Below are 25,458 nucleotides of genomic sequence, written 5' to 3'. Positions count from 1 at the left end.
GCAATGTGGAGTGTATGTTATCAAAGCGGTTTTCATCATTGAATTTTCTCAACAATTAAGTGTTGTAAAACATTTTAGGGGCCAAGAGGCAGTCACTGAGGGCATGTCACCAACAGAACAATTTAGCTCTTTAACTTCTGCCTGTTGTTGATTGTGGGAGTTTTATTGTCGTATGATCAAGCTCAACCTCATCTGTTTTGGGATGATATTGGATGCAGGACAATAAACCAGTGTGTTCAGCTCTTAGGCACTGCAGAGGTGCCCTTGAGCAAAGCACTGAACTCCCAGTTGCTCAAGCAGCCCCACTAGCTGGCGGTCCCTCTGTCTGACACACTATGGTGGAACAAATTTAACTCTGAGTGCTTTGATATAAAATGTTTGGTTCTGTGCTTGTGTTCAACAAAAAATGATTGACTTACTTCTGTATGTTGTGGTTTTATTTGATCCACATGATTTATATGGAAAGATTCACAGCTCTTTAAAACATGATGTTGTCTTTGTTGCTGTTAGACATAGCGATTCATTATGTTTTGCTCAATTTTCGATATATATATATATATATATATATATATATATATATATATATATATATATATATATATCTTTAAAAATACAAAACACTTGTGAAATACTTTAGATGTTATTTGTGGCTCTGGACTGTTTATTTTTTTAATTATTGTTATTATATGTATTTTATTTTGTTTCCCATCCAGAATATTGCAACCTGGCAATTAACCCCAAGAAACTCATTCTTGATGGAGGTTCGGTTTTTAGTTTAAAATTCGGCAAACTACATTAGAACTATCGGGTAAAAACTAGACAAATGCAGCCCTTTTGAACCTTACTCTCCTGTCTACCTGCCCACATCATCTCAACATCATCTTTTCTTCAGTTAATAGCATGTGCACACACGCTCACACACGGAGGGTCCCCAGATATTTTTCAGGGTCTCTTTGAGCAGCTGCCTACAAGCCGGCCCCTGACCTCCGAGGCTCACTGCTGAGCGACGGGTCACAACATAGATGAAGTGCAATCACAGCTGCTGATGAAAGGAAATGTGTCTCAGGGGACGAATTCACACAGATGCTGGAAGGGCAGTCAAACCCGCGCGGCATCATGTGAGGCCATGTAGCTGCTTTTCTCAGGCTTCATCATGTGCTTGGCTTCACACAGGCACGAGAGGATCAATACCCGTAAAACCCTCATAATCGAGAGCTGTCCTGATGATGATCTTGTCAACCTGGAGTTTTTGGACGAGGTAGGGTTCAATGTTTTACCTGGTGTGGGACCGATCGATCATGTCAGGTTTTGATGTTATCTTTTTTATTCTGTTTTTCTCCTTCGCAGGAGACAATTATCAGTCACCTGCAGAAAAGGTACGACGAGTTGCAAGTGTACACATATGTGGGCGACATCCTCATCGCGCTGAATCCTTTCCAGAATCTTAGCATCTACTCTCCCAAGGTTCGCTCTGCACCACCCACTCACATGTTCAGAGTGTTTGCGTGGCTGTAATTATGGGATGCCTCACTCGACACTACATCTGCTCCTCATGTTATTAATTAGTTTTCAGACAAACATTGCCCAACAACATATTTACAAGCGCATCACCTTATTTTCAACTATATTCTACCCTCACTAGATAAGGCCTCATGTTTAACTCAGACTTTGCCTGAAACTGACACACAAATATAGTATTGAGTGAAGTATACAATAGGAGACAAAATGAGTTCTAGAGATTTTTTTTACTGTCAGGAAACTTGAATCTGCAGTAGAAATTCTTGCCAAGTCATTGATCTTTATATTTCAGTTTTCTAAGCTGTACCACGGCTTGAAACGCGCCGACAACCCGCCGCACATCTTTGCGACTGCTGATGCAGCTTATCAAGGAATGATGACGTTTTGCAAAGACCAGGTAACATGACTCTCACGTTGTTAAAGGATGATATGAGTCCAGTTCTGATGTTTGTTTCCAGTGCATCATCATCAGTGGAGAAAGCGGAGCTGGCAAGACAGAGAGTGCCCATTTGATAGTCCAACATCTGACCTTCTTAGGAAAGGTGGAGTAGAATCCCTTCTTCTGCTGCTCAGCACCAACGAAACAGAGGTGCTTACAAATATCTTCTCATCCATCAGGCGAATAACCGGACCCTGCGAGAAAAGATATTGCAGGTCAACCCTCTGGTAGAAGCCTTTGGAAACGCCTGCACAGCCATCAACGACAACTCAAGCCGCTTTGGCAAGTACCTGGAGATGAAGTTCACTCCCACTGGAGCAGTCATCGGGGCCAAAATATCTGAGTATCTGCTGGAGAAGTCCAGAGTCATCAAACAGGCTATGTAATTCCTGTGACATTCCACTCACCTGTTTTATTTGGTTGTCTGAATGACCTTTGTCTTGCAGAGGAGAGAAAAACTTCCACATATTTTACTACATCTATGCTGGACTCTACCATCAAAACAAGCTGAAGACCTACAGGTTACCGGACCGAACACCTCCCAGGTAGCGTAAATAAAGGAGCTCCGCTCATACTAGTTTCAATATGCACTCAGAAAACATCCATATCAAGCAGTGCTTATCAGGACTGACGCTGCTTTTTAACCACTAGTATTAAAGTACTTATTCATATGTGTATCAACTGCTTATTAACCTGTTATTCATCTTGAGAACCTATAATAAGCATCTTGTTCAGTTAGACTACGATTTTACTCTCAACTGAAGTGTCACCGTTGTGACCTATTCCGGCTGCTTGATGTTGTCATCATCGTCATGTGACTCTGCAGGTACATCAACGGTCAGAACAGTAAAGGCACACAAGACATCGTCTCCAGCAAACTGTACAAGGAGCAGTTTGACGCTATTCAGGAATGTTTCCGAAATATCGGCTTCACGGAAGAAGTACGTCCAACATCAGTCATTCGCCTTTGAAAAACAAATCTAAACTGTTACTTGTTTCATTTTAGGAGGTCAACTCTGTTTACAGAATTCTCTCAGCCATTTTGAACACGGGCAATATTGAATTTGCCTCCATCACGTCGCAGCACCAGACTGATAAGAGTGAAGTGCCTAATGCTGAGGCCTTGGAGAACGGTGAGAGGCATGATGAGCTTCATAATTCTTTTGTTTTCATTCATGTTAACACAAAGAGAACAGGCTGCTAAGTGACTGAAATGAACCCCCTTCTTATGTGATTATTTAAATTCTGCTCCAGACTCTCTCATCTGCAGATTTCATTCTATTCATCTCCAGTTTCGAGCGAACGCTTGGTTGTTCAATTTATTTAATTTATTTTGGATGTAATCTGCTAACAGACCTATGCTCTGGTTAGCATGTCAAACTGAAAAACAGCACTTTTCATCACCAATTGACGCAAGCTCGTCCTCCAGCTGCGTCTCTCTTGAGCATCGGCCCAGATGAGCTCCAGGAGGCGCTGACCTCCCAGTGTGTGGTCACTCGGGGCGAGACCATCATCCGGACCAACACGGTCGACAAAGCGGCCGATGTCCGAGACGCCATGTCCAAAGCTCTGTACGGCCGTCTCTTCAGTTGGATCGTGAACCGCATAAATGCTCTGCTTCAACCTGACATGAATATCTGGTGAGTGACAGTCATGCAGAGACTCTTCTTCTGGAATAGAAACCGCCTTAGAAACCAATGGAGGTAAATGCCAACATGCAGAGGAGAATATCAATGGACACGATCAGGGCCAGAAAGAGAAGTTTAAATGCATTTTTTATAGACGTCTGTGCAGAAAAAATAATGTTGGGATGATTAAAAAGACTTCAGAGGGAGTGCAAAGAGGCTGCTCATTGATCCACAAGAAATCCTTCATAAATATGAGCGTTGACAGTCAAGGAGTCATTTCTGAGATTTACAAAAGCTCAGAGCTCCTGTCTGTGTTCCACTCATCTCGATGCGATTTCTTTATTGCGGTTAATAATCTGGTAGCGCCAGCTAAAGGTGACCTCTGTGCACTGAAGACTAGTTATGACAAGAAGTGGTTCACCGGCTGAATACAAACATATCTTTGGTCTTTTTACTGATATTTGTAGCTCCGTGCACATATCGAAAAAGACTCAAGGTTAAATCAATGCAACGAGAAGTAGAAGACTGATGTTTTGATGATTTCTCAGCAGGCCGTCCACAGCCGGCTCTGAATTTGGGTTGAACTTGGATTGTCATTAAAGTTTTATCAATTAAAATGGCTGCTGGGATTTGCTTGTTCAGTTACATGGAAGAATAAGTTTGTTTGTCCTCTTTTCTGGTCTTTGAAGTGCCGCAGAGAGTGGCATGAATGTGGGAATCCTGGACATCTTTGGGTTTGAAAACTTCAAGAAGAACTCGTTTGAACAGTTGTGCATCAACATTGCAAATGAACAGATCCAGTTCTACTTCAACCAGCACATATTTGCCCTGGAACAGGTAATTTCATTCTCAAACAACAACTGAGACGATTTAACGGCCTCCTAATTAAAATATATAGAGCATCGTGTGAATAATGTGGCAGAAATCACTCATTTAATAGTTGGTTTTCCATTAATGCTGTCACGCCTGTGTGTGTGTGTTGCTGGACTTGTCATGTGTAAAGATTGCTTTCTTTACCAAATTGCTTTCCTAATTGATTTAACAAAGTTGTTTTCCCCTGAAGTGCTTCAAATTTTCATTTGCCTTCATTAAAATCTAGAGAAATGAATCATAAAGCCTTTTAACTCCCACATTCTTTGTTGATGCTCTCTGTGGACACACAGGAAGCGCTTTGAGAGGTCGGGTGCGAATTGAATATCCCGGGGTCAAAGTTGTCTCGGTCCAGGGTGATGTGGGAGGTTTGTTAGTCCAAAGACCAGAAAGCAACAGGACAAAAAGGTTGATGTTTGAAGGGGAAAGAGTGGTGACACTCCAGATTGGGGCATGTATTCACTATTAACAAGCTAATTACATCCTTATTCACACTTAATAATCAGTAATGATGGTGTTTACAGTGAACTTTCAATGACCATCCCACAGCAAAATATTGTCAAGCCTAATAAGATGCTTATCACTCCTTCATTAGGATTAATTACCCGCTAATATGTTGCTAATACATATATGAATAAGTAGTTTATTTATGGTGGTACATTTTCCCTAATCTAAAGTGTGATCGAACTTTAGTAAAATGTATCGGCAAATGCTACTAGCACATGCTGAAATACACTACATGAGCATGTCAGTCATGCGGCTCGCTTTGATCTGTTTTTTCACTTTAGAATAACTTTTTTTCATGGTCATTTTTACTATGTATGTGTGAAAGTGTGGGGGGAAAAAAACAAACATTCGATTTTTTATGTCAATATTTAATTTTTGAGATAAGAATACTCATGTTTTCTAATGCCTAAGTTTTTACTCATTTCATTTTCAGTGCTTCATCGAACATGTATGATTTCATTGTCTACATGAGAAAAAAACAAACATCTATTCCTCTGATGATTCCTCAAATGGAAGTGCCGACACACTTCCTTATTCTGATGCTTTTGTGTGGACGCTACTCTGGGGCTCTCTCTTACATTTAGTAGATATAGCCTCAGTGTCTTTTGGTATACCTAAGATTTATGTAAACATAATAATGGTGTTCTGAAATCCCCAAAATAAATGCCCTTTTTGCAATTGTTATTTCATTTGTAAAAAGTTCACATCTGGGGATTCAAAATCAAAAATTATTTGCAACTATAGATTATCAAGGACTCTTCTAAGACAGAATGTCTGAAACAAAATAAAAAAATACGAGGAAGCCCACAGAAACACTTCTTATTATTAAAGATTTAAGAAGCTGCAAGATTTGGAACCTCTTATAGAACACAGCTGCTCATTATCGTGTGGTTATGACTGAAACATGAGCGTGGTTTAGTTTCATTGGTTTTGCTTTATTAGTCAAATATACAATTAAAAAAAACTTTTGATCTGAAATTAAAGAGATGCAATAAACTGACGTGACAGTGGGTTATTTGCAAATTGAAATAAATTATGAATAAGTGGTGGTTAATCGTTAATTCAAAAAGGCTTTATGTATTCAGTCGTAATCATTTATTATGGTGTGAAATTTACACATGGCTGTTCCGATCATGTAAATTTTGTCAATTAGTTATGGCAGGATTGTTCTACTTTGAATTGCCTCACACAAACAGTATTTAGATTTTGTTTTTGAGTCTGATACTGAAATTAAAAAATATATATGTGTGTGTGTGTGTGTGTGTGTGTGTGTGTGTCCCTGGTTTGCGTCAGATGGAGTACCAGAGTGAGGGAGTGGATGCCAGTTTAGTGGAGTACGAAGACAACAGGCCCATCCTGGACATGTTCCTCCAGAAGCCCATGGGACTGCTGTCCCTGCTGGACGAGGAGAGCCGCTTCCCTCAGGCCACAGACCAGACCTTAGTGGGTAAGACTGCTGAGTCAGCATCATGTTCCATACAGACACCCATGAGCACTGTGATCATAAATAGATAGCCATTCAGTGTAATGAATCTGTTGTGACCCACAGATAAGTTTGAAGACAATTTGCGCTGCAAGTATTTTTCCATTCCTAAGCGCGTGGATTTGTGTTTTGGAATTCAGCATTACGCAGGAAAGGTTGGTCTTTTGTTGAGTGTGTGTGTTTAGTAGTTATTTTGAGTTTCAGTCTTCTTGTTTCGAATTTTCTTGTGTGTGCGTCTATGTGCCTGAGTGAGAGAGCATGAGTTAAGATGCTGGAACCCACTGTGCCAATGACATTAAAAGGTCAACTAATGACTAGATTTTTTGTGTGTGGTGGCATATGTGTTTATATTTGCTCTGTGATGGATGGGATTTGTCTCGTCTCTCCCTGGGTAGCTGGGAAGGACTCTTCTAACTCTGACTCCTGAGTCACTAGACATCATGGTAGTCCCTGCTACTGTTCTACAAAGCTTTCCTTTCACCTTTGCTTCAGTCTTTCTCCACATGAATCAACGGGGACATGAGGATTAATAAGCATCAAAGCAGACTGATGAAAATTTGTCAACTTGTACAGTGATTTTGTGTTGCGTCTTCTCTACTACTTGACAGGTGATGTACAATGTGAATGGATTTCTGGAGAAAAACCGCGACACCCTGCCTGCGGACATCATGGTGGTTCTCCGGACGTCAGAAAACAAACTCCTGCAGCAGCTGTTCTCCAGTCCTTTAACTAAAATAGGTACGATACTAATGTAGCAATGCATTCTTGCTTCAAACTTTTCTGGGGGACAAACTATTGTGAACAATGGCTGGGCTCTGCCTGTATTACGCTGCCGGTGTCGACCGCTTCCATAAATGCTCAGGTAAGTGGGTTTCTTAAAGACGCGGCTCGTAGGCATCCCCTGGTCCTCTTTCATTTCAAGTCTCTGTGTGCCACGCTCGGATAAATCTGCAGTCTCCATTATCTCATGAGAGGCTCAGCTCTCCGCACGGCGCTCTGTTTTTATTTTCACTAAGCTGTCCCTCTTGGTTTCCCACTGCTGAATGCTATCTGCAGATTGTGAGTGCAGCGGGATATTTTTGCGATAAGGTTTCGGAAATACCCAGGGGATGAAGAAACTGTATTTAGGGAACACAAAAGCAACTCTTCCTACCTCTTTTCTGCTGCTGAATTGAAGAAGGTAATGTGCTCGTCATTAGCCGCGGCTGCGGCCTCCTGGTCACTTGACTTATCTGAAATGCTAATAGATGTGTTAAATTATCAGATTCCCACTCCCTGCTTTGGTTCAGCTAAGCCACATTATGTGATCACTTCCATTTTAGGGGCTGTAAAGGCTCGCTTTCTTTCCTGCTGGTATTAAAAGAGCTTTAATTCACAAAAGGAACCTGAGACTCCAGAATTCTCAGCAATGTGTGTGTAAACCAAAATTGCAGGGTTTGCACGAGGGAGCCACAGCCGCTTCCTTTTTAGCAATTAACAGCTCACGCCAGCATCAAAGCACACGTACTGTAGCAACACCGTCTCTGAAGCCCTGCTGCTTGTTCTGTGATAAAACATGTTGCTCGCGAAATCCAAAAATGTGAAGTGACAAATGTTAAGTGGTGTCTTTGTCTTTTGAATTTCAAGTTTTTCCAAGTTTGTCATGTTAGGTTATGTGGCATGTACGGCATACACATAGCTAAAATGTGTACAAAACTGATTATGTATCAAAAACGCATCAAAGGAGCATTAAAAAGCGTTTGTACAGGGGCTGTCTAATTAAGTTTTGTCACAGTGAGAAATGTTATAGTGAGGATGGATGATTGATTGTTTTTTTTTAATGTCATACAATTAGGCTCAAAAGACAGATCATGTGGGACAGTCCCAAAGTCAGGCAATAAAGTGTACATATCTGCTAAAGCAGAGACTGGAGTTAAACAATAGAAAATGACCACGTAGCTGCAAGAAAACACCTGAAGAGGACAATGGGTACTTTCCATTGTCTGCTGTGTGACCCGCCTTTGTTGCTGTTGTCTGCTTCGATATACAGAAGTTGTTAGCAAGATTGTCCCCAGCACTTTGGCAGCACAGAAGTCCCCTGCGCTGGGAGAAATTCCTGTTTTCTGCTGTTTTTGTCATTGTCAGCAGGGTTTTTCGCTACCTGTAAACAGTCTTGGCACTTTGTGAAAGATGAAGTCGCACACGATCAAATGTATAAAAATGAAGTGGAAACATTGAAATAAGGTGATAACACATAACATGAACAGTGCAGGGTTTCCGCCAGGATTTTTTTGAAACGGTGGCGAAAAGATAAAAACAAACGGAATGGAATGCTGCCAATAAAGACGCGATCGAAAAACATTGTAGCAGAGAGTAAAGTGACGTTTACAGAACTGATGATTATAAAATCATGTCCAGCCTCTTCAATCAACAGCAGTCAGTCTCTCCATTTGTCCAGCCGGAATGTGCGAACTTACTTGCGTACTTCTAATGATTTAAATACTAGTCACCAATTCCTTATATGTCAAAACTTCCCTGTTTTTTTTAATTTATTTTATCGTCTGTTGAGATGACAGACCTTAACGGACCAAGAAAGATGGAAACCATTACACTTGAAAAAAAATTAGTGTCTCAACCGCCATGCAACAATCTATTTTTCTGCAGTGCTGTCTGAGGTCCTGAATGTATCCTCATAAAGTTGCTGCCATGTGCTTCTGTCTAGCAAACTGAATCACACCACCTCCTCGTCTCCATCTCTTCAATGGTGTTTCACATTGTGTGAGCAGTCCGAGAGAATCTGCCACATGCTGTGGTGAACCCCTATCATTCACAGAAAAAAGATACTCACCTCAGTAGTTCTTTATTCTGTTTCAGAAGGGAGTTTAAAATATATTTAAGAAAAACATGCAACAAGCTGAATAGTGTTGTTTGTTAATGTCCAAACTGGAAAATGTTATGTCTGCTCGGCTTAGACTGCAAAAGATTGTGGGAGTGCAACAGCAGTCAGCGAGCAAAGTGAAAGATTTGTGCTGCCTGTAGGAAAATGCATGTATGTGTTGATAAAATAACCATAAAGCATGATATTAGAGGGAAGCACGGTGGAGCTGCAGCAGGGCCTGAGACAAAAGACCTTAACCTTATGTTGCATGTTTGAGTTAGGAATCAACCGAGAGAGTGAGAACGACATGCTGCATCAACAACCAAATATTCAAGAAGCAACACATCTACCCCAGTTCATTTTTTAGATTGCATTTTGTTATTTAACTGAAGTTGGGGGTCCAATTTTCTGATTGCAGTTGCTGAAACTTCAGATCATCTCATCAGATAAAGTTCATGAAAGGCTCCGCGCCGGCTTATCGCACCAGAAAAGATGGAGCGTCATTTGAACAGAGATACAGTTAAGCGTAAGAAAATTATAATACTATTCTTCAGGGTAGAATTTGTGGGGGATTTAATTTGCATACTACTCCACATTATAGAGTCAGTGTTATCTGTGAAATTACCATTATCTGAGGGAATCTGATGGAAATCTGCTGGAACCAGTGTGGCTGCACAAGTTGGCCGCTTTATTACTGTGTCACCACTAGGGGACATGTTCAGGAAGGAAAGCTGGAGAGTCACACTGATCAGTCTCATACTCTTGACATTCCCTCTGACCGACTTTGGTCACCTCAGACCAGGAGACCTCTGTTAACATTACAACTGAGGAACATTTGCCCTCAGGAAGTCAAAGACCCTCAGGCATTTGAGACCCAAGCAACACAACACAACACCTTATGAGTTGGACATGTGGTGGTGTTTTGTGGGAGGAAATGAGATGTATTTGCATGTACAAATTCCTCAGAGCACAAGTCTTTCTCAGATCAGACAAGATCACAGTGTTTGAATTGGCTGCACTCCGTCTGAGCTGCCTTCAGTCTTAGTGTGTGTCGGCTGAGGTTCATTTTATCGTTGAGGGCTTTGAATTGTTCATAGCTGTGTGCTGTTAAGATGTGTCCTCGTATGGACTGGTTGGACCTGTTGCTACATCTCCAAACAACCCCATTTTCAAATGAGTGGAAGATAATGGATACGTGCTGAGCAGTCAACAATCTTCTCAAGTATTTCTGCGATGCATCCTAAATGCTGATCCAACATTGATTCATTTTTTTACTGCCTATTCTCTACACCCTGAACAGGCCACCAGCCTGTGTCACGATACACACGTAGACGTATTTAGAGTCATCCATCCTATATGGTTGTTGACTGTGGGAACATCCAAACTCCACACTGAATGGTCACTCCAAAAGTTGCGCGGGAATCGAATTGGAGACTTTCTTGTCGTGAGGGTGCAGCACTCGCCGCCGTTCCACTGCGCTGTCCATTGTTTCAACAATATCCAGATTGAACAGTTGAAGGTCTCTGTTGTTCTCTCTCACTTTGGTGTGAGGAGAAACGGCTTAGAACAACTGACAGGTTTCATCCAGGCGTGTGACACATTGGACATCTTTGTTCTCCCCCACTAGAGACCCCTTTTTAGTCCCCGTGGGCAGATTTTTGTCACAACCTCTGGAGACACTCTGCATGTGCTACTTCTGTGAAATTTCTCCCATAATCGCAGTATTGGGAAATATTTGAGTCAGCAGCGATTTAACGGGCCTTACACATCAGTGGCGGGGAGGCTGCGCCCCGAAGTCACATGGTGCAACATCCTTTGATAAACGCGACACTGTGTTGTGTCACTGAAAGCCAATTACACCATGCTTTTTATGATTGATCTGCTCTGACAGTAGTCGGTGGCATTTAAATCAACAGTCCCCGGAGCCATCTCTTGGCATAAACGGTGCTGTTATGGCGGGTGGGGAGTGTGCTCCGGGGTTATGGGTGCTTTAATCTCATTTGCTTGGTTGCTGACTTGAGTTTCTGGATCACGTTTTCGAAAGGAGAGCGGGAGAGATATCCAGCAAGCGTCTGCTCACTCAGCTCGGGAAGGCTGCTCTCTCTTCCTGCTCCGATTGTCCCCTGTGTCGACTGCTCGATCCTCAAGTACAAGACGCACACTGGCACTCATAAAAGAATGCAGGGAGGTGTCATATTGAACGCGGATTGCTTTTTAATCCCAAGCACATTGACTATTCTTGTCAATAGGACCCCAATACAACTGCCAGCTTGAGCTTTTTTTTTTTTTTTTTTAGCCCTACAGGATTCTTGCTGGGCTTAATTTTCAAAGTGAGCGCACAGATGCCAAGGAAGGCTTTTTCCCTCGCCCTGCTCCCCCACCCCCTGTTTCCCCTCCTCACTCTCACTGTGTTTGTCCTGGAAGTCCATGCCAAGAGCAACATGCATGAAGCATGAACGATCAGTGGGATGCACCTCCTGTTACTGGAGATGGAATGACCTGATGGGAAATAAACTCCTCACCGGCTTCCTTCTCAGCAGTCATCTGGTGATTCTACGGGGAAACTTTGATCGGAACTAGTGTGTTTATAGCTGCACCAATTGAAAGCTCTTTATAATGGGACACAAGTACATTCTAAATTAATTAAAGTGCTACAGATAGTTACCACGTGTTGAACCTATAAGGTAGCTCCCTCCTGCTGTTGCTGATCAGAAAAATCTAGGACCGAGCTTGAGTTATGTTCAAGTGGCTGTCATTAATAGGATCAGACATCCGTAGTGTTGTATAATGTTTAAGTCAGTACAAGTCAATAATGACAACAACAAGACATTATCCGGTTTCATCTCAAACCTCTGAGCTTTTATGAGTGTTGAGTGTTGGCTACAGTTCATACAATGTAGGCGTAAGGTTGTCCCCGTGCCAGGATATGGAACAGGTCATTTGTATGGCATCGCTTGAGCACCAGAATAACGGAAACAAATGGAGCAATAGAGGAACACGTGAGGCAATGTAGAAAGAAATCTTTACCTTTATATACCCCCCACGTTTCCATACACTGTATGCTTATTTAACATTGATTTTTATGTTTCCATTTTGATTGATTGATTTGTCGATACCCATTTTGTCATGAATTACTTGCCTGTCCCGGTGTGCCTTCATTAGGTACTAAATGATAAATACAATGTTATATTACGGAATAATAAATGCCTATCTGAAGTTGAATAATACATTCATGAATGATTGCTCTTTTATATGATTGAGTGATTATTCCTGTAATTACATTCAAAAATAACAATCTCTGATGGGAATTCTCTTTTAAAGGCTTGGATTTATGCATTTGTGTATGAACGGCTCAAGAGAAAACAGATGTCCATTCTTTTTTTTTTTCTTCACAAGACCTTATGTTTCCTTAGATACAGTCAGCTGAATGAATGAGTGACAACTGAAGTGTGAGCCAGGAAATGTGTTTCCGCACACGTCTTTTGTTTTATTAGTCATTTGTTAGTCTGGAATTAGATCTGAGCCAGCACTCACAGTTTTGGTCAGTCATGAATAAACGGTCAAATAGGACTGTCTGTTTTTTGTTTTTTGTTTTTTTATAGATGACCTTGGTTCTCTCTTATTGAGCTCTACACTGTGATATAAGTTGCTCGATGATGACCTCCATAGACACATCAAAGACATAATTTGAAGGTTGCATTTATTCTCCTCCAATGTGCTCAGCTCAACCTTTCATCCCTTCACATCTCATGAAATAATTTCAAAATATTTTCGTCAGTCTCCCGTCGAAGGACAATCCGTTCTTAGCTGTCTCTGGGTTTGAATAATTATGACCCACATCATTAGACAAGTTCCCGGCAGTGCTAAATTAGAAGGTCTTCTTTTAGCTGGACATCACAGGTGATCCCTTGGTTTCATGTCTCAGGAGGCAGACATCTTTGAGGATGCTGACTATTAACCCGAGCTCTAATCATCTAGTCATGGGGGGATATGAAACCCGCCAGAAGAATGAATTAATACCAGCCGCCGAGGAGTACATGAAGAAAAGCAGCGAGTGTCCGTTTGCGAGGCTTAGGTACAACTGTCACAGTTTCTCTGGCGGCAGCGCAGCCCCTTCATCTCCCCTTGATGGTGTCATGGAAGTGAGAGGCGTGAAAGCGCAGTGACACTCCACGAGCCCGTTCCACTCGCAGCCGCTAATTCATCATGACAAATGTGCTCAGATGATCTGGCCCAGCAGCACTAATGGGGAGAGGAGTGCGCGCACTTCATTTGCACAAGACCCACTCCAATTAATCCACCCAGCTTTACTCTGGGCTAATTGGAGCAGGGCCCTCCTCGCCAGTGCGTATCCGATGTCGTCTAACCACTCCTGTTGTAGAAGATCATACTTTTTTTTGTACATATTTCTTTAAATTATTTTTGCCTCGCGAACGCCATCGGCGTGTTTGTCATGGTTAAATCTGTGCGCCTTTTCCAGAACGCACCCCTGATACGTGCGCGCTTGTTATGTCGCCACATATGTCTCCAAATTCATTCATGCATTCATTTAAATATCATTCCCTGTGCTTCCTAACCCGACATATATGTTTTAACATGACGTTTTGATGGTTTTGGAATTTTAAATGGTATTAAAAATAAATAGCTGATAACTGTCAAAATTTGAAGCAGCATCGTCGTGAGCTTAAAAGACTGTTTGATTCCTTTTGAAGTGTTCAGATCATGTTTTGACTACAGCTGCAAGAGTGTGTACGTACGCGCGCGCGCGCGTGTGTGAATACATTTCTTTGGCTTACTGCAAAACCGTCTGGCACATGTAGGACTAACTTTGTCTCAAGTTAGGAATGGCCTGGCCGATTATTAATCCCTCATAAATCAATTTGGATCTAGCTGGTGTTTGATTCTTGATCCAGTCTTCACATTTTTCTCCCTGCCTGCCCATCAGCCCCTGTGCTTCAGACTGTTGCTGTCCTCAAAGTTTGCTTGCATACGTTCAAAAATCTGGTGCAATTGTTGGCCTGTCACTTCAGCTTTATCTTAAAAAACTTACAAAGGTTTTCCTCCTCGCAGTACACGGCTGCTCGCTGCCTCCTGTGTCTGCAGAAGTTTTTTTTTTTTTCCCCCTCCAAAGGTGTGTGTGGCACATCTGTGCAGCTATTGTTTATTCATGGAGTAAACCCTTTGAAATGTGTTAAGATACTTCCCACTCATTATAAAAATCCTGCCACCCATGGATTAGGACTTTGATGTCACCAATCCTGCTTCAAAGGCTTCTTTCACTGCTATTAATCACAGTTTAGCCTCTGAAGATATAGCCAGAGAAAACATTTGGACATCTTGTGCAGAAACTTTGAAATGTTCCGACTGTCTTGCATGTGTCGCGTTCACATCCCTTCCGCTGAGTGTCGGTCTGTTGGACGGATGTTCAAGTGACTGCACCACTGGATCTTTGCGATTTAGCTGGGACTTAGACTCCGTCAAAGATGTTGAGGAACTAGTGCTCTTTTGTCATTGTCACCAAAATAAGTAGGATTCTGGCTGGGAATAATAATGGTCATCTGTACAGTATCATATGTACAACTTAAATTGTATTTGGGTGAAAGGTGATGAGACGTGACTTTGGTCAATGTGCAATGACTGGGTTATTCAGTGTGTTTATGTTGTTCATCAACCTTATAGTTCTGTAACTGTTGGCTCTGTCAATTGAATGGATATTCCTCTCTCCAGATAGACTCAGACTCACACAGGCCCCTTGGGATGGTTGACACACGCATCACTACAGCGAGCTATGAGCCCATCTAGTGACAGTTGCTGTCTCTTTTGTCCCTGGTCCTCTGCTACTTCACGCAAGGAAACCTCCACAGCTTTCCAAACTATCATGCACCAGCAGGCTACTCCCAGAGAGCTGTGTGCTTGTGACTCCCGAGTGTTTAAGAAGTCTCTGACTCGCAATGTAGTACTTAAGCTATAGCTGAAATAAGAGGTCATACTGGGTGATAGTTGGGTGGCTGGTGTGTTCTAAGACAGAGGGTGAGAGGTACTTCATGTCATGTCAAACTTAATTTGTCTCATAGGGTCATTTTAAAAGGTGTATACAAGTAATATCCGACTTACGACCTGCTCGCCTTCGTCCACCCGTACTTACGACCACGGCCAGCAGATGCTTATTTTTGTTTAATTCAATGTCTTGCACCGCAGCACGTCGCAGCTCGGCATCGCGTACGACAGTTACAGCAGCACAGTATCTCACTGTCACACAGCCATCTACCGCGACAGTAGTAGCTATGACCCTCGCATCGGCTATTTTGAATGACATTCCACTTACGTCCAATCTGACTTACGACCGAGTGGTCGGAACCGATCCCGGTCGTAAGTCATGTGTTATTTGTACTGTAAAGCAACAGCGTCAGACAGACAAACATGAATAAAGTGCTTTGTGCAGTTAAAGGAACAGTTCCTGTCAACTCAGGTACCAGAGGTAAGCTGCAATGCACGTTGGATGAACCCTGGGACGTTGGAGATGAGACTAGCAGAGATCATTGTTCGGGCATTGTGTTAGTATTGACCTCTTGTACTTCTACTCTGACATGATGAAGAGGTCTTGCACTGAGGTGAACACGTTAACAGGGGTTTGAAGCCGGTAACAGTGAGCAGTGTGGCTGATATTTTCTTCTGTCAAATGTCTGTGTTTAAACAGGAAACCTTGCTACATCCAGGGCCAGGGTGACAGCAGCCTCCAGATCCCTGCCTCCTCAGCTCAGCTCGGGTCGTAACAAGGTTAGACACTTCTCTTCTAGAAATCTGTGAATCCCTATTTCTGCAGACATGTATGTGAATACATGAGCATTACTCCTGTTAATTTGTCGTGCGGGTTGTACTTTTCTTGTCTGTTATAATATCATAATAAACACCAGCCTGCCTTTGTGATCACTGCAAGATCAGTCAGAGAACCTGACATGATGTTGGATGTGATTGTCAGGACGATATTTTGATGAGGTCCTGTCTTGTATTCCTTAACTTTCTCCTGCCCGTTTCTCTTTTCCTCTATTTCCATGTTGTTGCATCTATTCCTGCTGTCAGTCTCCCAAATACTTATTGAAGGTAAGGCTTCTGTTTCTGCTTCTTATTACATTGCTGTTAGTGCACCACAAGCAAATCAGATTAGATACATACTCTTAAAGGTGTCACTCAGCTCCTGTCTTTTGTCATTTATCTGCCTGCATTCACATTGTCTGCAAAGACATTTGTGGTCACAGACGTGCATGGAGATACATGAGAACCCACTGAGATAAAGGGAAAGTTTTGAGTCTGCACAGGTTGAATGAACAGCATCTTTGAACATACAACCAGCCTTTATTTTCAGTTTTAGAAAGAAGAATACTCTGATACTGGTGCTCTTTAAATTAGTAGTGAATTTTATTCTGCACTGCGACCTATATGTAAAGCGCCGCATGACTTGCGGGCCGGGTTTGGCCCACGGGCCTTGAGTTTGACTCCAAAGTATATAAGCAGAATAATGCTTCTTCTGAACCTGATGTACTATTCAGTCTGACATGTTCCCAATTAAAAGTCGAAAGCAGCTGAGAAAGACAAAAAGTTCCCCCAACAGTCAGATAAAAGTAAACCGACATACGACGAAGTAGTAAAACAGATTTCTCAATTTGTACGTCCGCATGATCTGAAAAGCAAATCCTCCAGTCGTTTGATTCCTGCCTTCTGGTGTCTCCAAGATCACATGACGCACCTTCCTCTTAGAGGGATTCAAGTATTAAGATATGCACTTTGCTACATCGACTTACCATAAAATATCTATTGCATCATTAATTTTGATGAAGCCATGAACTGTGAAAGCCATTAGGAAGTCTATATTGTGTCCTTGTTATTCCGTGGTTTGGATGACTGTCTGCGCGGTGATGGCTAGTCTCATTATTCAGAATGCTTTGCAATTCTCCCGTGCCCCACAGCAGTGCACACTGACTATCTAGATGGTTAGCTTTAATTGTTAATGCTGCCATGCTATAGAGTCGACTGTGTCGGCACTATGGTGTGCTCCATTTAGACCAAGCCTTTGATAGCCTTATCTGGGCCGAGCAATGACGCAGGGTCGTACATTAACAGCCTCCAAATTGCTGTTAGGCTTTTGTACAGTGTTGACTCTGCTCCTATGTGTTCAGGTGGACACCATGGAGATGATGCGCCATCCGGATGAAACCACCAACATGAGGAGGCAAACGGTGGCCTCCTATTTCCGTGTAAGTTTTTTAGTCTTAAAGGTTGGAAGTGTTTGTGGCTTGGTCAGTTATTCAGCATGATGTCATGTTTGTGCTGTTGCAGAGGCTTTGATTCATCAGCATGAATTGTGGTTTCTGCTTTAGCCTGGCCTGTTTATTGGCTGCTAAACGTGCTCCACTGATGTCTAAAATATCAAGGAAAACAAAACACAGAGCTCACACCCCTCCTCCTGCTCCACCACCACCACCTCGCCTGACTTCTGGGGTTCCCCAGGATGTCTAAGTTGAAGTCCTATAGAGAATAGCGATTTCCATCATGACATCACAGCAGGAAAACGGCAACTTCCAAACAAAACAATTCTCACTTTCACCTATTCCAAATATGAGAAACTTACGCTTCTGCAACTAAAAAACCCACTTGCACCGAAGGCATTACATTTGTTTGCCGTACTTAGAGGACACTGAACTTTTGCTTAAATTCTACTTCATGTTTGCACTCTGGGAAGCCATCTGGGCTTGACCACTCAGGGTGGTGGTTACTCTATGACGTGGACGACTTGTGGAACCACCCAAGTGGATGGTCACCCAAGGCCTCCTGGTCAGCTGCAGGAAATTCTATCGATGAAAAATCCACCCCGACCAAGGCTCCAACTCTTATCACACATGATTTTTGTTTAGCTTGGAAAGTTAAGAAAGGAAAAGAAACAGAAATAAAAAAATGCCAAATCAAGGCCACACCTTCTTTTCACTTGTGTCAGCTTGAAAGTTCCTTCATTCATTCAATTTGTTTTGACAAATTTGACTGGTGCTTTTCACTGCTGCTTTCGACTGTTGTAGTGCATTTTGGGTCTTGTTCTTCATCGTCAGGATGAGGCAGATGGGGTTGTGTTTCCTACCCAGAAAGTGTATTTGTTTTTTCCTACACTCAAAAAGGATTAGAGGGATGGTGAAACTGTTCTTGATCACTTTATTTCTTTGTGCCTGCAGTTCTCGCTGATGGACCTGTTGTCAAAGATGGTGGTGGGTCAGCCACACTTTGTGCGCTGCATCAAACCCAACGACGACAGACAGGCCCTGCTCTTCTGCAAGGAGCGCGTGATGGTGCAGCTGCGCTACACGGGCATCCTGGAGACGGTGAACATCCGCCGCCAGGGCTACTCCCACCGCATCCCTTTTGAAGAGTTTGTCAACAGGTGAGCCGCTCACTAGAAATGCACCGCCACCACACGCGCTCTGAGCGCTCACACCACCCCAGAGATGGTGAGGAACAAGCGTGTCGAGCTCCGCGTCGCACCACAACACAAGTTCCTTAATTAGCCGAGGTTCCAAGTTGAGCAGAGCAAAAGGCCGACTAATTGGCAGTCATTAACCGCTAAATTCTTTGCACAGAAATGTGCAAAATGTGGATGGAACTGTGATTATGAGGGATGATGCATTTTAATGTGTTGTTCTTTTGAGTAGTCATGAGGGGTTTGTTCTTTAGTGACCCGGAAAGATCAGCTGTTTCTTTGGCCCACTGGCATTTTATTGGAATTAAAACAAAGTCAATCATTTAGAAAGCAGGAATTAAGTGTGTTGTTTGTTTTAAATGTGGGACAAGATTGGACATCAACCCAAGGAAATCGTGTGTCTAATCTCTGGTGTGAAAATCAGGGTTTGTTAGAGATATTTCACCCATCTTTTAAATTCGACAATAACTCAAGTGTGAAAAGGTTATCGACAATATAATATGCCTGTATTTATTTCATTATTTGTTTTGAAAAACCCTCCTTGGACAAGGGCTGTATACTGATATCTTGCGATATGATATGTATCCTGATAAAGGAGTATGATACGATACATTGTGATATATTGATGGATCACTGCAAGCTCTCTGAAGTCTACGGAATATATTGCAATAAGCAGCATATCCAAGTATCTATGGATCAAATATTGATCTGGCCGACGTAAAATATCTGGACAATATCGCACTATCAAGGATTAAGATATTTCTGCAAAAATATTGATAATATTGCGCAGTCAAGTAACGCGATTTTGATCATATCAATACTTTCTTACACATCTACCTCAGACTCATAGAAGAAGCATTTACTCTCCCTTCCTCAGAGTCCACAAGTGAAACAAAAGTTGAATGTTTGTCCAGGGCAGGTTACTCAGTACTTCATAATTCTTAAGTCAGAATTTCAATCATCGCTCACCTGTCGCAATGATTTCATGAACATTAACTGTTCAGATCTGACTGGATTACCACGGATTACCACTTGAAGGTTTTTACCTGCCCCCGAATCCGTGTGATCCTACTTTAGCTGGGCAGAAGTCATAGCCAGAGACCCAAATGGCTAAACTGCACCTTTAGTGAAAAGTGATTTAAATGTGCGCTCCCATATCAAAGGCTTGTCTGATGTTGCCCAGCAGTGCTTTGTATTTACCATCAAAGAAATAACACATATCAACAGGAATTAGAATGAAAGCCCGTTGAATGAGATGAGGAGGGGAGTTCAAAGACTTGTTTCTTCTCCTTGTTTCTCGTCTCAACCAACGGCAGAACACGAGTTGCGAGCAAGTTGTTGCACAGTCCCCGAACTGAACTTCTCTTCCTACTCTATGACTTGGGTCGGAGAAAAGGTGACAGAGTGTGTGATGGTGACTGATAAACATGCGGAGTGACAGACTCATTCTGGTGGGCTTCTACTTCCCCTGGTGGGCTGCTGAAATAAGAGACAATCAAATGTTCAAAGGAGAGCCAACAATGGGCCTCTGTTGAAGACTCATGTCCCTGTCCAGCTCGGTTTTCTACACTGCGTTTTCAAACTGGGGGGCCTCTCATGAAGTTTCCAGTTGGGAAACAGTGCCGCACAGTTCAAAGATACGTGACTCGCAACTTGTCGCATGATCGACTCAGTGGTGGGCCAGTTTTTACAATCAACTTACAAAGATCAAATTTATATATATATATATATATATATATATATATATATATATATATATTTATTTATTTTTTTTTTTTAGAAACAAATGCGTTGTTTCGACTAGTATGTGCCCATAATGGGGAATAAGTAAAAATTAAAGTGTATTTCATAAGCAACAAGAAGAAAATCTGTCTTTTATTTCAATAGCAAATGACAATTTAAAAGGTAAGCTTGCACACGAAACAAGTGAGTTACTGAATAAGATATGATGTGAAAAATATTTGACCTGATATATCGTGAAGAATCACTTGTTCAAAGATTCTGCTTTGTTAAAAAATAATTATTGCCATTTAAATCTCAATAAAAGAACAATAATATTGTTTTCCCGCCCAGTTTAGCTGACAAAATGTGGTTGTTCTGTAAAATTACGAGGAATAAATCAACATCTTTCCTTGCTTTTTCTCACCTCAGATATTACTACCTGGCTTTCCGTGCACACCAGCTGCCCGAGCTCAGCAAAGAGAACGCTGCTGCCATTCTGGAGAGGGCCAAACTGGAGAACTGGGTCCTGGGGAAGACAAAGGTAGCCGCATTTTGTGAAGTAAACATCAGTGAAAATGAGTTAGTTGTCGTGAAAAATGGGAGTTTTTGAGCCACAAGTGACACTACTAGCGGACAGATTGAGACAGTGGACTGATGACCTGCGTGCACCGCTTCTACAGCGGCAACAGACACCGTCACTCGGCTGCAGCACAAGTGATGGCGAGGCTCCAATTTGTAGTGAAAAATTCAAGTGAAACCCCTCTGTTTATTTATGTGAATGTTAGTGCAGTATTTTAATATTATATTATATTATATTATATTATATTATATTATATTATATTATATTATATTATATTATATTATATTATATTATATTATATTATATTATATTATATTATATTATATTATATTATATTATATTATATTATATTATATTTCTGATTTGTACTAGACATCACATCACATTTATTAGGATCCCAAAGCAACTATTCTTATCGGGGTCCTGTACAGGCACAAAGCATATTATATAACTTCATACATTTACAGCATGCTGAACAATATTCCTGCACAAAAATAATGATGATAGTAGGAATTATACAGAGCATATAAATACCTCTGTAATAAACAAATCAAAACTCTCTGATAATTCACTTTCACACAAATTCTCCCGCCTATGATTATTATGCAAATGCTTTTTGGTTTTTGTTCTGTTCTGCATTTTAAAGCTCTATCCGGTCTGTTTTTGTTAGGTGTTTCTCAAGTATTACCATGTGGAGCAGCTCAACCTGCTGCTGCGAGAGGTGATCGCGCGGGTTGTAGTGATGCAAGCCTACACCAAGGGCTGGCTGGGGGCTCGGCGCTACCGAAAATCAAAGGAAAAGAGACACCGCTGCGCCACGATCATCCAGTCAGGTACCATTATATCAGCCGCTCCGCTAACAGGAAGGCTGTTTCCAGGGGGGCCATTAGCTAATATTAAAACAGGTGCACCAGTGAACTTTGGCAATTGCCTCTGGTCAAATCTTCATGAAAGAGTTTGATAACCACAGCTTGACCTGCAAGGCCTTAACCCACCGCTTCACAGGAGACAATGAGACTTCAGAGAGCTCGCAGTGATCCATCCCTCTGCCCCCTGGTTCAGCAGTTTTTTGAAGTGGGATCTTGTGTATTATTTGCTTTTTAGTCTCTCTCCCACAGCTAGGACACACATACTCTCTCAAACACCCTCCGTGTCTTTCTCTCTCCAGCCTGGAGGGGCTACGTTGCTCGGCAAAGCCTCAAACTAATCAAAAAGGAGCGGGAAGAAGCTGCGGTCCGTATCCAGTCAGGTAAAGAAACGTTCTTATCTTTGCACAGAACTTCTTCACGCTCAAGTGCCGACCTCTGGAATGCTCATGTCCGGTGGAAATTGGCACAACTTTTGTCACATATTTTCAAAGGGAACAAGGATGAAGGCCTGAAGAACCTCACATCTTTGTCAAACACCTTTTTGATCTCAATGAGTGGCCCGCGAAACAGTAATAATTAATTAATAATGCATCGAGGGAAGCTTTTGAAAGTTTGGGCTAGCATTTGGTCCCCATGTTTCTGGAGAACAGTGCCGACTGAGATCCTTCTTTTTCCTTTCATCTCTTTCCCAGTAAAGGCAAGCGAGAGGGGCTTATCCCTTCTGTTTCCTCGCGACTTCCTCTCTCAAATTCCTTGCCTATTACACAGCCCTCACATACCAGAAACAAGATGCCTTTTTATACTGTCAACCTTTTCATCTGAAATGTAAATTAATTCTTACCCAGTATGCCTTGACGAAGATCAAAGTGGGCACATTAACCTTCCCGGGCCCCCCCTCACCCCTCCTTCATCTCCTCCTCCTCCTCCTCCCAGAGCCTCTCACTAGAGGACAAGAGATGGTGCCAAAAGGGGCAGGAGAGAGGAGGGCAAGAGGAGGAGAGCTGGCATTGTCTGCTATGGTTCTCCTAAGGGCTGCCCTCATCTGGCACACGGAGCATCTCAGCCGCCGCCTGCACACCTTTCGCAAATGTCCTCCATTAAAGCCTCTTTAAATAACAGCACAGAAAGGATAAACACGGGCTGTGGTGTGAGGAAAGCCTCCCTGCTTGTGTGTGGCCGCCAGAGTTCAGAGGCGGAAGGCGAGGGGGGGAACCTGAACCTGACATAAGTGGGGGCCCTCAGCCCCCCGGCGGAGCACTCCAGCACATTCACATTGTGTGTTCTCTGCAGCTTATAGCCTTTGAGGTGGGCCACATTTGCATTCAGAAAATAAACAGATGCCTTTCAAATGTATGAGGCTGGTGGCTCCTCAGATCTCAGCGGGGCCTGGGGGACATGCTCGCCATCGATCAGATTAGACCATGCAAAATACAACCCCTGCTCAATCGTGTACTTGAGCTTTCTTTTCCTGTCCATATCATTTTACAAGGGAAACACAAAAGCTTGTCAATAGAGTCGGCGGGTTCCGTTGACATCCCAGCTGAGCTCAGAGTGTTGGGACACAAACAAACCATATTTCTTCCCCACGTCGACTCCTGGCATCTTAGAAATTCAAAAAAAATCTTAATTCTACTGGCGGAGAAATCAACCTGATCCAGATGTGTTCAGATGCTTTGTATTATCACATGACACTGCATGACGTGTATGCAGACGACGGAGTCACAAATACATTTCTTCCATTCATTTAGAAACTCTGGCATTGCTCAGCTAGTTGCTACAAAGAAGGATGTTTTTTCGACTCTCAAAGTGTGAAGAGTGACCCTTTTAAGCCTAGATTAATTGATATATATATATATATATCATTCAAAGTACGATCTGAACTCCAGTCTTTTGTCTTAAACATTATTTTATATGAACCATAAGTTAAGTTTCAAAAGACACAGCATGTATTATCTGACTGTGCCGGTTACTAATAACTAAAAACACTGATCCTCGAATAGTTGACCAGCAGTTTGTCATTGAGATGCCAGCAACACAATGCACACCTTTGTGTTTTTGAACAATCCCGTCTGTACAGTGTACAGGGGCCATCGGGTGCGTCAAGACCAGGACTCCCAACGAGACAAATGTCAGCCGGAGACTGGAACAAAGACCACCAAAGACAGACATATGGGGTGAGACCCGCCTCACTTTTCTTTTTTGTTTTGCTTCTGTGTAACTATCAGGATCGTGAATACATTACTGCTGTAAATTGTTTTCTTTTGGGAACACAGTGGACACAAATTGTTTTGTATGTGCATAAATCTTCTCTTATTTTTCGCAGTTATATCTGCCTAAAATAATAATATTTAAGTGGAACTTTGCTCTTTCAAGATGCACTCACACAGATTTTCAACAAGTTTTTTTTAACGTGGCCGTCTGTGACAGTAAAATTGAAACGTGCCGACATGCTCTATGATACAATGCTTTGCGGTGCATCAGAGAGGTTATAATAAAACTATGTGGCACTGGATTGCAGCTGAGGAGCACATGACACTTTGATTTGAGGCACATGCTTTCTCAGGTGTAGCATCACTTTGACCTTGAACTCCTCCACTCTCCGAACGCTTAGCCTTGTTATGTCTCTCTGGAATTAAACCCACTGTATTAAGAAAGCATTAGAGTCCACTCTGCCTAACTTCCTCCTTTTGCTTGTTAATGCTTTGTTGTTTTAAGCTGCGGAAAACGCTCCTCCCAGCTCTCCTCCTTTTTCAGCTTTATAAACGTAATAAATATCTTTCCGCCAAGATAACACACTGACCACAAATGTGGCTGGGTGCAGCGCTGGTCTCCAGATGTAAGCGCCCAAGACTTTTGTGTTTATTCAGCACATGCTTGGCCTGTCATTAAGGAAGTATGTGCTAAGGACCAGAGCGCCCACCAACTGTACAGCAACAGCATATGGCGACAAAGCTTCATTTCAGTTTCATAATATTAATTGCTACATTGCATTGCTGTTCCTGTAAAAGCTCTGGTAACAGCCTCATCCTTAAGATGAGATTCATTTTTATCTGTGGTTGTACTTCACTCACAGTCCCGTTCAAACATCTACAGCAAGGCAGAGAAAAGTTGCAACCAAATTTCCCCTGAAGTCGAGCGACTTAGATAAACCAAAGAGGTGACATTGGGTCAGCGTCCCTCTCCAGACTTCAACTTTGTGGGTTTCCACATCTGAGAATGTTGTATACTCAACCCAAGTGGAGGCTCATCGGGGGAGTTTTTTCTCTGTTTACAATCGTATTCCTTGGTGAGCAACACTTCAAACCTCCACTTAACAATTCTGTTTAATCAGCACTGGAACCCCTCCATATAGATTTATTTTGACATGATCTGGCCCATTTTCCTCCAGTCAGATCCGTGTTCTCACCTACATGCTGTTCTTTTCCCTTTTGATCACGCTGCTGTTTTTAGCAGGAGTGAATTCCATGTTTGTGTGTCATCATCCAGCCTCCCAGTCTGGACCGATGGTGTTTCCATGGAACCTGT

The 25,458-nt window shown here is 42.3% G+C and overlaps 1 protein-coding gene across 1 annotated transcript in view; it reads left to right on the top strand.

The window, feature by feature from the left end:
- myo3b (myosin IIIB) overlaps positions 1 to 25,458 on the top strand; it is a 58,020-nt gene that overhangs the window by 14,553 nt on the left and 18,009 nt on the right. Inside the window, exons 12-32 of the mRNA XM_053876941.1 lie at positions 1,174 to 1,258; positions 1,348 to 1,464; positions 1,811 to 1,915; positions 1,977 to 2,060; positions 2,137 to 2,339; positions 2,404 to 2,502; positions 2,784 to 2,898; positions 2,964 to 3,090; positions 3,387 to 3,597; positions 4,275 to 4,422; positions 6,256 to 6,409; positions 6,512 to 6,600; positions 7,054 to 7,183; positions 16,000 to 16,079; positions 16,383 to 16,403; positions 17,477 to 17,554; positions 18,521 to 18,726; positions 20,914 to 21,025; positions 21,735 to 21,897; positions 22,233 to 22,313; positions 24,011 to 24,107. Coding sequence (XP_053732916.1) covers positions 1,174 to 1,258; positions 1,348 to 1,464; positions 1,811 to 1,915; positions 1,977 to 2,060; positions 2,137 to 2,339; positions 2,404 to 2,502; positions 2,784 to 2,898; positions 2,964 to 3,090; positions 3,387 to 3,597; positions 4,275 to 4,422; positions 6,256 to 6,409; positions 6,512 to 6,600; positions 7,054 to 7,183; positions 16,000 to 16,079; positions 16,383 to 16,403; positions 17,477 to 17,554; positions 18,521 to 18,726; positions 20,914 to 21,025; positions 21,735 to 21,897; positions 22,233 to 22,313; positions 24,011 to 24,107 — 2,505 coding nt within the window. The remainder of the gene's footprint in view (positions 1 to 1,173; positions 1,259 to 1,347; positions 1,465 to 1,810; positions 1,916 to 1,976; positions 2,061 to 2,136; positions 2,340 to 2,403; positions 2,503 to 2,783; positions 2,899 to 2,963; positions 3,091 to 3,386; positions 3,598 to 4,274; positions 4,423 to 6,255; positions 6,410 to 6,511; positions 6,601 to 7,053; positions 7,184 to 15,999; positions 16,080 to 16,382; positions 16,404 to 17,476; positions 17,555 to 18,520; positions 18,727 to 20,913; positions 21,026 to 21,734; positions 21,898 to 22,232; positions 22,314 to 24,010; positions 24,108 to 25,458) is intronic.

Source organism: Synchiropus splendidus, chromosome 10 (assembly GCF_027744825.2).
Source record: "Synchiropus splendidus isolate RoL2022-P1 chromosome 10, RoL_Sspl_1.0, whole genome shotgun sequence".
In the NCBI taxonomy this organism is placed as follows: Eukaryota; Metazoa; Chordata; class Actinopteri; order Syngnathiformes; family Callionymidae; genus Synchiropus; species Synchiropus splendidus.
The sequence above is the reverse complement of the archived record's forward strand: the minus strand, read 5'-3'. Positions and strand labels throughout refer to the sequence as shown.